Source organism: Epinephelus moara, chromosome 1 (assembly GCF_006386435.1).
Source record: "Epinephelus moara isolate mb chromosome 1, YSFRI_EMoa_1.0, whole genome shotgun sequence".
NCBI lineage: Eukaryota > Metazoa > Chordata > Actinopteri > Perciformes > Serranidae > Epinephelus > Epinephelus moara.
In genome coordinates this window covers 30,267,159-30,278,783 of record NC_065506.1, presented here as the reverse complement: position 1 = coordinate 30,278,783, position 11,625 = coordinate 30,267,159, and the positions used below count along the sequence as shown (strand labels likewise).

At 42.9% G+C, this 11,625-nt stretch overlaps 1 protein-coding gene across 2 annotated transcripts in view; it reads left to right on the top strand.

Annotated features, from left to right (window-relative positions):
• The window catches only part of mettl15 (methyltransferase like 15), a 69,605-nt gene extending 58,576 nt beyond the window's left edge, over nt 1-11,029 (top strand). For both annotated transcript variants that reach the window (XM_050040345.1, XM_050040353.1), the window contains exon 6: nt 10,032-11,029. In XM_050040345.1, coding sequence (XP_049896302.1) covers nt 10,032-10,462 — 431 coding nt within the window. In that variant the 3' untranslated portion in view covers nt 10,463-11,029. The remainder of the gene's footprint in view (nt 1-10,031) is intronic.
• Nucleotides 11,030-11,625: the final 596 nt, after the last annotated feature.

The window sequence follows — 11,625 nt, the reverse complement described above, 5'->3', positions numbered from 1 at the left end:
CGAATATTCTGGCTGTACTATTGTTGTCGGTGAGATCAGTATGTTATATGAACATTATTCCTTAGTCTCTGTGACATATTAGGATGATTTTACGACTGTTTGCTTTAGATTTCTTACATATAGCTCCTTTAAAGCTGTAGACACTCGAGCTGTTGTGGTGAAGGAATTTCCCCTGTGGCGATTAAGGGTGGCTCAACAGCACGATATGTGGTATTACCGCCATTTTGTCTCTTTTTTGTTTTGTTAGTGCTTTATAAATAAGCTTTCATTAGGATTCGTTCATTCATGTATTAATTTTCTGTAACCGCGTCTCCTGTTATGGGTCGTGGGGGGGCTGGAGCCTATCCCACTTGACATTGGGCGAGAGGCAGGGTACACCCTGGACAGGTCACCAGACTATCACAGGGCTGACACATAGAGATAGCAACCATTCATACTCACATTCACACCTACAGCCAATTTAGTGACCAATTAACCAGCATGTCTTTGGACTGTGGGAGGAAGCTGGAGTACCTGGAGTTAGGTTGGGTTGCTATGATACAGAATATCCATGGTAGAATACTTGCGCTGGATGAAGGGAAGGCTCGTAGGGGGAGAGCACGGACCCACAGGTCTGTGTGGGTTTTGTACTCATTTCTCCTCTGTTGTTCCGCAATGTGACGGTTGGTCTGTTGTTTTTGTCCCGCCCCTCCTCCACTGTGATTGGCCAGCTGGGAAAAAAGCGGCTGTGAGAAGCAGTTGCAGCATTTTACCCAAAGCTGAATATTTTTCAATCGGTCATGTTTTTCAGTGCCGAACAGACACCTAGCATAGTGTAAATGTGCGTCACTCCCTTATAAAAAGAAACAATGAACATAGCAGTAGTGGTGGTTGCTTGTCATCCCCTGTGGTTGGCTTGTCAATAGTGTGGTAATGCAGTGCTGCTGTTATCGCAACAGCCGTAGTATACACATCTGGAGCCAAATTTAAATGATACATATCTGGAGCATATCTTTGTTTAGGTTGTTAGCCAATTTCATTGATTGTGCTTTGAAGCACTTTGTAAAGTTTAGTTTAACATGAGCTTCACAGAAGCTAGCTATGGAACCGGCGAGCTTATTTTTTTTTTGCTTAGACAGATGCATTTGGTTGCCCTCCCATTCAGACGTTCTGATATGGGGTGTGTCTAACAGCTTGCGGAGCCCTGGCGCTTTACACGTCATTTTGAGCTTGTGCAGTTTGTGTCTTAGGGGCCGAAAAACAAATGACAAAATGACAAAAACAAATTGCACCTTTAAATCCATTGATTTCAGTGTAGACAAGCTTCTGGCATGCTCAGTTGCAACTTGCAAGGACGCAGCCGTCCTGCTATGAACAGTTCAACTTGTGGAACACAGCTCCATGCACCGCATGTCATGAGATGAGGAACAACAAATCACAGCCAGCAGATATCTTTGCCTTCTTCCGCAGATATCAAGCTGTGACAAATATAAAGAAGAGGCAGATCATTGTAGTGCAGGGCCACCCAGAGCTTTACATCCGTCCCAGGGACAATATTTTAGACCTAATACACACTTAAAAACAGCGCCTGGAAGAAAATTAGCTCTGAACTCTGGATTTCTGGTAAATAGGCTATGATATGGTGCAGGTTATGGTTGCTTAGCAACCTCAGACGCAACCTGCCTATGTCTTCTTGAAAGCTGGCACAGAGTAGGCACAAGAGAAGCACCCACCGCCGACCTTGGATTTTCCAGGCGGTTAGAGACGTGGCACGTGTACGGCCCCTTATAGAGGAGTGCAAATGAGGCATTTTCAAAAACAACCAAGATGGCTGGATCTAATGTGGAACTTTCTGAAGTCAAATTTTGATGGCAAAATGGCATGTTTGCACCCTTTATTCTGTTTACATTAATCCATCACTCAGCACTACGTCACTTGTTTTCGTTGCTGTTATTGGATGTAGGTCTATCCAGTTATGCCCAGAGGCATTTTGGTCAACAGTTATTGATAACGCCCCTTGGAAACCAAAGATGAACTGAGATGTTCCAGACTAACTCGCATTTGCGATTTGGTCTGCCGATGTCAGGTTACACCGACACAACACCAACATAACACAATCCATCTTTGCCAATCTATTCGTAGACAGGTCTAAGAAGTAATAAAGCAAGCAGAGCCATATGTATGCACAACCTTATATCCATATGTGATGGAAATAATACAAAAGCTGAATCCTATCTTTGTTCATACACAGAGTTTTAGTCACTGCTTTTCTTTTCTGCACAACACGTAGATTTAGGACAGCTGAAGGAGACCAGACTCAGATTTCAGGAAGTTCAGGCTGATTTATTCCTGATGTGTTGTAAACTATTTTTCTACAGAACGCTTCCTTTATTAAATTCAAACCTTTTTGTATCTGTAGACTTTCAAAGACTCCTATAGTCACATTCTGTCTCCAGTTGGGATTTATCTATATTGGGCACATCTGTTATCAACTGTTTATCCAGTATATTGTAAATACCAGCCCGGTGTCCCAGAGAGGTCTGTTGATATTGGACATGATTTGTGCTCAGCGCCAATGTTCATGTTCATGTTATCATTTACCATGAGGCACTTTGTTAAGTCTGTATGTATATGAGCTCTATAAATCATTGACATGTTCTCTGACATTCAGCAATAATGAGTGAAATACATGTCGGATGCTTTACAAACAGATGTGATAATAACGTTTCTACAAATAGCCACAGTTGTGCGTAGTGGTCCCATTGTGTTATTGCGGCCTGTTTCATGATTGATCGGGATTCTTTAAACAGAAACATAGCTTTGCTTTACAATCAAGTTTTAGTCAAGAACCTTTAAGAGTTTTATGTCTTGCGCCTGGGTTGGAGGGGCGCTTTCCTTTAATGTGCTGATGAAAAATCATGCAATTGACTGAAAAATGTAACTCAAAACTCCATGTTATGTCTCCATGGTTGGCCCAGGCAGCCATGGAGACATAACTATGTCATGCAGCTGTGAAAGTAACAGAAAATGTACCCAACATTTAACTAAAGTGAAAGTTTGTTTACTTTGCTGAATGCTGACAGCAGGAGTCAAGTGAGCTAAATTTAACTACATCAAAGCACCAAACGCATTCAGCACAACCATCCAATAAATGGCAAAATCACCCTGTATTTAAGTGTGTGTGTGTGTGTGTGTGTGTTTGAGTAGCCGGCAGTAAGGACATGGACGCAGAGATGCCAACAAGCTGTTTAACGTTAATTTCAACCCAAAGCAAGAACAGTAAAACACTTGAATTAATTCAACATTAGCACGTCAGCTTTCACTTCTAATTTAAAATGCATTTAGAGGAATTCAACCGTTTGCAAAATTCCACAAAGGAGCAACAGAAGCACCCTATTTACCAAGTGTTTTTACATTTTGAATATAAAGTCTCCCACTTGGATTTGAATGCACAATACACCAATATATCTTTGATTAGCTAATGTGCATTGATAATTAATTTGTAGTTTTGTACTGTTTTCTTGTCCCCTTGATTTGTAAAGGTTAATCAGTGGGTTAGGTGCACATATTCAAATCTGATTTGTGTGAGTTTTCATACATATCTCAGGGTCTTGTTCACAAGTGAGGGTAGAATGAAGCGAAAGGTGGATCGGCAATTTGGTTTCCCAACCCTCACCCATGGTCATGAGCTCTGGGTAGTGATTGAAAGAATGAGATCACGTCTACAAGTGGCCAAAATGAGTTTCGTCCATGGGGTGGCTGGGCTCAGCTTTAGAGATAGGAGCTTGGACATCTGGAGGAGAGCTCGGAGTAGAGCCGCTGCACCTTTGCATCAAAAGCGGTCAGTTGATGTGGTTCGAACATCTGATCGGATGCCTCCTGGGCACCTCCCATTGGAGGTGTTCCGGACATGTCCCACTGGTAGGAGGCCCCAGGGCAGACCCAAAACACGCTGGAGGGATTACATATCTCATCTGGCCTGGGAACACATTTGAGTCCCCCAGGAGGAGCTGGAAAATGTTGCTGGGGAGAGGGACGTCTGGGGTGCTTGCTTGGCCTGCTGCCCCCATGACCTGGCCCTGGATAAGCGGATGAAAATGGATGGATGGATGGATGGATGGATGGATGGATGGAATTTGCATCAATGGAACAAAAAGCCAGAAAGCTCAAAGTGGAGTAAGCTATCATATTAGCTCTGGTGCAACATCCAGTTTTACATAAAGCTCTTTACAAAAGAGGTGTGATGTGTGCCAGTCATGAGACGGGAACCTGTGGTACAAGCTACTAGCTTGCTACCTAACCACCATTCTCGGAACCCATCGGCTGTATTCGGCGTCTGACTTCCAGCAGACGGCGATACAGTCTCTGGGGGCAGACCCCCGATTTTTTGGCATTCCTGTTTGATTTGGGCGGAGAAGGCGAATTTCCGTTTCTGACTTCCGTTTATATATAAGTAAATATGCTGAAACATTGTGATGGATTCAGAGTTTGCAGTGACGCCAATTATGTTCCACCTCGCTAGTTCACCGCACGGAGCGTTTAACCTGGCAACAACTGCAGCCGGCTCAAACGTGATTGGTCAATATTACGCGGACTACAAACAGCCTACAACCGGAAACCAGGGCTCTTCCGCTCTTCTTCCGGAGGCAAGATCTCCGGGGTTTGCCTACAGACTCTACATTCACTGAATGTAGAGTCTGTATATAGAGACTACCTAACCACTAACCAGCTTAGTGGGCGATTGTGCCTGGATGGCGCTAGCACATTCCCAGTTAGATAGCATGTTATGAATCTGTTCACCACCTACAGCAGCTAGTCCCGCAAGTAGTAACTGTGTCTGCAGGCCTAATCTAGCACCATCCTTACTTGGTAAGGACGTGTAAATGGAGTACACTGAGCAACTTCCTGGTATGAGAAAACACTTTGATTTGATGCACTTCTGATTTGTGGTGATGCCACTTCATTCTCAACAGTCAAACAGTTTTTCAATCTGGCTTAAATTGAAAAAATTGAACTCAAGCAAATACATCGTCTCATGTGTTGTGCCACCTCAAACAAAGTTGTGTCAATGCTCGCTGTTTCATTTATTCTGTTGTTGTGAACAAACTCCTGCGTTTTGTTGGGCCAGTAACACCAAAGCATCAAACACTCTTGTTGTTGTTGTCCAAATAGCCTGTTGTGGGATGTAGTTGTGCTATTGCCTTTGTTGATGCATGCTTCAAGCATCAAATATAGCACATTACGATGTGGCTCAACCAAAAGGAAGTATACAGGGAGAATGTTAATTCCTATTTAATACATTCGATGTTGTGGTTCCCTCTTAACTACCTGATTTTCCCTTTATGTACACATCTTAATCTCTTCATTCCTCCCTGGATCTGTCTGTAGGACCTTTGAAAGATGAATTAGAGAGAGAGCATATGGCTTGGTGAGGCCAGACCGGGGCTGGTCCTTGCTGTGCAGGCATTGTATTGATTGCAGTGTGAGTCACACCTTGGGCTGTTTAGTGCAGGAGGAGAGAAATGCCACATCACTCACTTCTCTATTTATTGCAGTTTCTCTTTAGGTCTATATAAGTGTCTAATTGTTCTTTTGTCTGTGTGGGGGTTATGAGTTGGACGTATTGACATAAAGCTAATGTTTCCCCAACTTTAATTTGCAGCAAGTTTTTGCAGCCCCTTTGTTAGTCAGAGTTTGGGCCCTAGCCTCTAATGTCTGCATTCATTCACCTTTTTGTGCATAAATTCTGATGCATTTTGCATCCTGCATGTTACTTATAAAACAGGTGCACAAGCCTGTACGTGCAGATTTCCCTACTGCATATCTTGCAGTTGGCAATGCCTGTCTCTTAACTGAACATGCATTTTATACAGGAGGAGATATGAAATGTTTTGCATGGAAAATTGTTCAGGAGTATCACAGAGGGAGGTTGTGGTGGTGGAGAGAAACATAAATCACCCTTTATTTTACAGAAAACAAGACTGAGTGCAGCAGCAAGAGAGCAACAACTACAAAAAATGCAGTATTTTGTTATTTTTAAACAGAGATCACGGTGTTGTCGTGTAATCGTTTTGTGCTCCGTCAGATTTAACTTGAACTTGGCGTTCAGTGAACTGAGAGATCATGAGAGCCAGTTGGCCGCATTTACTTCGGTATTTTAGTGACACATCAGCCATATCAACACCATCTCCACACTCCATCTGCTCTGCACGGAGCCTCTGATGGACCTGCCGCTCAGTCCTGCTGCAGCCTGGATGTATTTTTCAATAAGCTATATTTTCTGTCCTTCATCTTGTTACGTCTATTCATCTCGGGGTTTTTTTTGTTTGTTTAATTTAATGATTCCTTTTGCATTAATAATACAACTGGCCTACTATGTCTGATGATTCTCAGTCCACTAAAGATAGCATATCTGCAAGTGCTAAATCAGTTTCATGTTTTCATTCAAGAGGCTTCTTTTATTCTCCTGATTGGTGGAGCTCTCAGGAATCTCATCCTCTTTTGTGTTATCCACACACTAGTCTCACATAGCTGGACCTATCTTGCGCTGTGCCAGCACTGGAGAAAGGTCTGACAGAACCCATCATAACTCTGCAGTAAGGGAGAAAATGCTCTGGGTTTTTTGCATCTCTGTACACCAAGAATGCAGCAATAGTGCCCTTGCAAAATAGTGTCGGGAACTTTTTTAGGTGGGAGGTGAGCCCAGGCATGAAAATGAGTAAACCCCTGCAAAAGAAAAAAGAAAACGCCACGTTGATCATTAGGGGCTCATTTATGCTCAATGTTAGATACATATACAGAATCTGTGTCTGGCATTAGCTGCGCATCAGTTGATCAGGTCAGAGCTGATCAGATCAGAATGATAGATGAGAGGAGCAGCTGCTGCAGAAGGAAGTGAAACCAAACTTTTGGACCCAGCGCAATGAACAGTGAGGTTTCACTGTCACTGCGTGTGGCATTCTGCTGCTCCGTCTGTGCCCAGACAGCACTCTGCAGTCTGAGTGTGGTGCAATAAATAACTGAGCAGTATATATAGACCCTTTAGGGCCGACGTCACAATGATGTCAGTTTGTTAGCTGGAGGCAAAACATGACTCAACACCACAGGGCTGTGGGCTACACAGGAGTCTTAAAATTAATCAACTCTCAACTTGTATTTGAACACATAGTAGCTGCCACTATATAAGATGAAAGGACTGGACGGAGGCGATCATCAAAAACGCTCCCATCATATCAGGTTAGGGGAAAAGTATTTACTGTTGTAGGCATGAATAACGTTATGTGGGTTATCATGTCCACCTAATCAGAAATTGGGGAGATATTAAGAGGAATATTGGATTTCTCCTTGATTCTAACTTTTTAGCACATTAGCTAACCTTAGCTTGGATCGCAAAACAAACTGGAAGAAAGAGTGTCGTCCTCCTTTGTACGATTGGCATAGTTATCAATTACAAAGCCGGTCGTCAACGCCTTCAGCAATCCTGTCAAATCATCCATCCACTGAGTGAGAGCATACAGGTTGGCCAGTCTGGTCCTGTTGGTCAGTGTTTACTTTTTCAAGCAACACTCGCCATCCCGGACAGTGAGTGACCTGACATGGTGCGTTCGTACATTCAGTCTGACGCTCTACACTAAAATGAGACCCCTGTTGATTGTAGAAACTGGGCATTATATTTCTATATGAACTAACAATCGATTAAGTTAATCACATATTCACTCCGCTCGGCGCTCTACTGCTCCATCTCTAAAGACGGACTGCTTAGAGAACGCTCTGCCATTCTGAGAGTGCGGTGCCCTACCATTTTAAAAATGGTAAAATGGTGGAACGGAACAAATTGGTAATGTAATGAAAAGATTTCTCAGTCCATATGTCATGATGTCTATAATGGCCTCAGACCACCTCCATTTGTAAGGCTTCTTTTGTTTAAAGGTAATTTACTATAACCATGTCCAGCGTTGCCTTGTTTGTTGTTTGTTGTGAAACTTTTGACTCTCGTGCCATTTGGTGGATGTATCTATGCCAATGTAAAGGACGCATGGAACTACATGGGCAGTGCTCGGAGGTTCTTGTTGTTTCACACACAGTGCTAAGACTCTTGTGGAGGTATGTTTGGCTTTGTTAGACTACTTTCATATAGCAACAGGGATTTTGAAAACGGTAACATGCAGATAGCGGAAGCATTGGAGAATTCCATCTGAAACAGGTGGCTGATGGCAGGCGTGTAGGCACAGCCTGCATCCTGTGAGTCAGACTGTCCATACACTGATAACATCTGTGGGCTACTGAGGTCATATTTGAGTTATTAGGTCACATGAGAGAAAGAAGGTTTGGATTGGTCGTGTGGTAGCTGATAAGTGGTGGTTCAGTCCACCATTGTGTTCATGGGTGGTTGTTTCAGTTTGACCCAGATGGCCTCCTTCACTCCTCCTTTGGATGATTGCTCTCATCTGTCCAAAATGTGTATGTGTTGCTGATCTCACTGTAGTGTCTCACATCCTTCAGATGGATGTAGGCTGTGTAGTCTTGACCTGAAGAGTTGAACCTCTTGAACCGTGAGCTTGTTCAATGGTTGTTCTGTCACTGTGCATTCTTCACTGTGCGCTGTATTACATCACTCCTCTGATGTTATGGAATACAAACAGCTATACATGGTTAAGGTGAGAGAACATTCAAGGTGCTGGGCACAGTTAGGAAAAGCACTGTAAATGCTCATGGTTGAAAAAAGCCAACATTAATTGGTTGTCCAAGATTGATTATGAACACGTTAGTCACAGATGCGAAGTGAACAAGACGGGTCAGTTTGCTTTTGGAAGCGAATACGTCTTGCTCCGTTGCTCACAGAAATGGGGTACGGGTAGCGAAATTCAGTATGACTGCCCCTTCATTATGTTGATTAGAAAAAAAACACTGTATTAACTGAAGATTCTCCAGAGTTAGTTAAATATTCCAGACTACCGCTCCTAAAGGCCCAGACACACCAAACAGACACTGAAGAACTAGTGGCAACGAAGGCTGTCGCCTCATGTCTCCCGTGTCAAGGCCAAAAAGTTGCACCTGAACACACCACAGTTAGCCAAAAGCTAACTAGCATGTACGTTCTGTGCCTGCGTGAGAGGAAATAACTGCCCATTCCAGGAGGCGGTGGTAGTTTGTATTTGTCATTCAAAAAGGGAAACTGGAAGATCGACAGGATGGATTCAAGATGCTAGTTAGCCAGTTAGCGTATTAACAACACAACCTGATGTTGAAAGACCAAATGATGTTTACTGTGCGGTAGTGAACAATAACAAACCATTAAGAAACGTTAGTGCTAAAGAGCTGTAAAAAAAAAAAAAAAAACTTTTGTTAAATCCCACGCCCTCTTGACTTTAGCCATTTGTTTGCTTTCCTCGTTTCCTTTTCTCTTCACGTACACTAAGCTGAACTGCACAGTATTCACCAATGGGTTCTGCCACTAATTTAACATGCTGAATTGGAAGAAAAAAGTCAACAGTGCTCCAAAACTGAAGCGACAGATGCTCACTGTCAGCTTTTCTGTTTGTCATTTGGTGAGTAAAATATCAGGAAATAGAGAACAATGCTCCTCAGAATTTATTACTGTCCAAGGTGATGTCATCAAATTGTTTTTACTGGAACATCAGTTTGATTGTTGACTAACAATCAGTCGCTTCTCAAAATAGTTTTAACTTTCTGTTGATGGCCTAGTCGATTAATGGAATTATTGTTGTAGCGTTAAAAGTAATCGCGCTCATCTTGCGTCATTCATCTGCTCCTCTTGTCTCCTGCAGTGTTGCATGTGCTCAGATCTAATTTTTTATGTTTCTTTAAAGCTGTAAATCTTCATTCTCTAGCTTCACATTTCCAAATATTTTTCTGTTTACACTGAGAATTTCCTTTTCCCTTTTTTGTATTATTCTATGTGCCTTCTGTTTTAAATAATTCTATATTCAAATGAAACAAAATACAGTAACAGCAAAATGTCGTAGTGCATTAGACTTAAATAATCCAGTTTTTACAGGATGCACTCACTCTGACCGTCTCTCTGTCTCTAGGATCGTTTCCTGCAGCTGTTCTCTATGCACGTAAGGACCGACTCCACCGACCTGCACATGTGGCCACTAAGACTTTCCAGGCTCTGCGTATCTTTGTGAACGATGAGCTGAACGAGCTACACGCAGGCCTGCGTGCTGCTCAGGCAGCACTGACACCTGGAGGACGTCTCTGCGTGATCACCTTTCATTCACTAGAAGATAGACTGGTCAAACGTTTCCTCCAGGGAGACGACTTGTCCAATCTAGATCAGTATCACTTCAGCCCGAGGAAACAAGGCAACCGAAAGGAAAAACTGATGGTTGAAAAACAAGACGGTGGAAGTGTTTATTGGCTTCCTGTGCGAAAAAAGGTGGTCACCCCAGAAAAGGACGACGTACAAGACAATCCTCGAGGACGCTCCGCCAAACTGAGGGTGGCAATGAGACGTTAAACAGAAATTCTTTATTTTTGCTTACATATTTGAGTTTTACAACTAAAACTTAGTACATCCAAATATATTTTTTGTAAAAAGCTTATATGTGGACCATTTATTCTTTTTCACCGTGCAGAGATGCCTTCTTTTGACTTCTTGCTGGACAACGCAGGTCAGCCAAGCAGTTGGGACAGATTTAAGTGCAACACCATTGAGGGTAGGATGGCTCACAATGAGCTGTCTCTACATCCAGACAGGCTCCATTCATTTAACAGTTTGCACTCCAGGTCTGAGTGTTGTTTTCAGCTGGTTTTCTTATTTGAATTTGCACCACCATTCATCTGCCAATCAAATCAATACACATTGCTGTGAGCACCTTGAGTGTGAATGAGCCGACTACGCCAAGGCAGCTGGCCGCGTCATCAGATAGGAACACCTTTCAGTGCCAGACATTCAACAATATTTCCCTTCTGAAATCTGACAAGGGTTTTACATTACTGTACAGTGTAAGGCCGCGATCACACAGAAAGCGTTTTGAAGGTTGCAAAACATGAGGCGCGTTGCACTGCCTTTTTTTAAAAAGAATAATAATAATTGGATGCCACTTTTTTAAAAAAAAGAAAAAGAAGAAGAAGCTTGCTGCGCTTTTTTATTGTTGCCAGGCAACCATGCCATCATCTTTTTACTCTAACCTTCCTGTGTAATCAATCTACCATTTATTTTTTTATTTTATTTATTTCACAGCAATAAGTATCTAGTTCCTAAAATGGACAGGCAGAGGGTCCCTGCTGTACTTCTGGTTGAGGGTGAGAGGCTGTCAGCAAATAGTTTGTTGGGCACAGGGAAACAGAGATCTGTGTGGGTACATGAGACCCTAAAAAAGAGCGTGGATCGCGGGGAATACCACCAGTGGGTCCAGGAGCTTCGCCTTATGATGGCTGTTTCCAGGCATATTTTAGGATGACTCGGGCAGTTTGACAACCTGCTGCCTATCATTGTGCCCTATAGCCCTGGGTATCCAGCAGCCGCTTCCACCAGTTTCTTGTCCATTGTTCACAACATAACCACCACAGAAGGCCTGCCTCTCAAATCATCCAATTGGACAATGGGAAAAAAGAGATGTCATTGGGCGCTTTTCCGGTACAAGTTGAAGTTTTTTCAACTTGAGCAGTTCAGAGCAC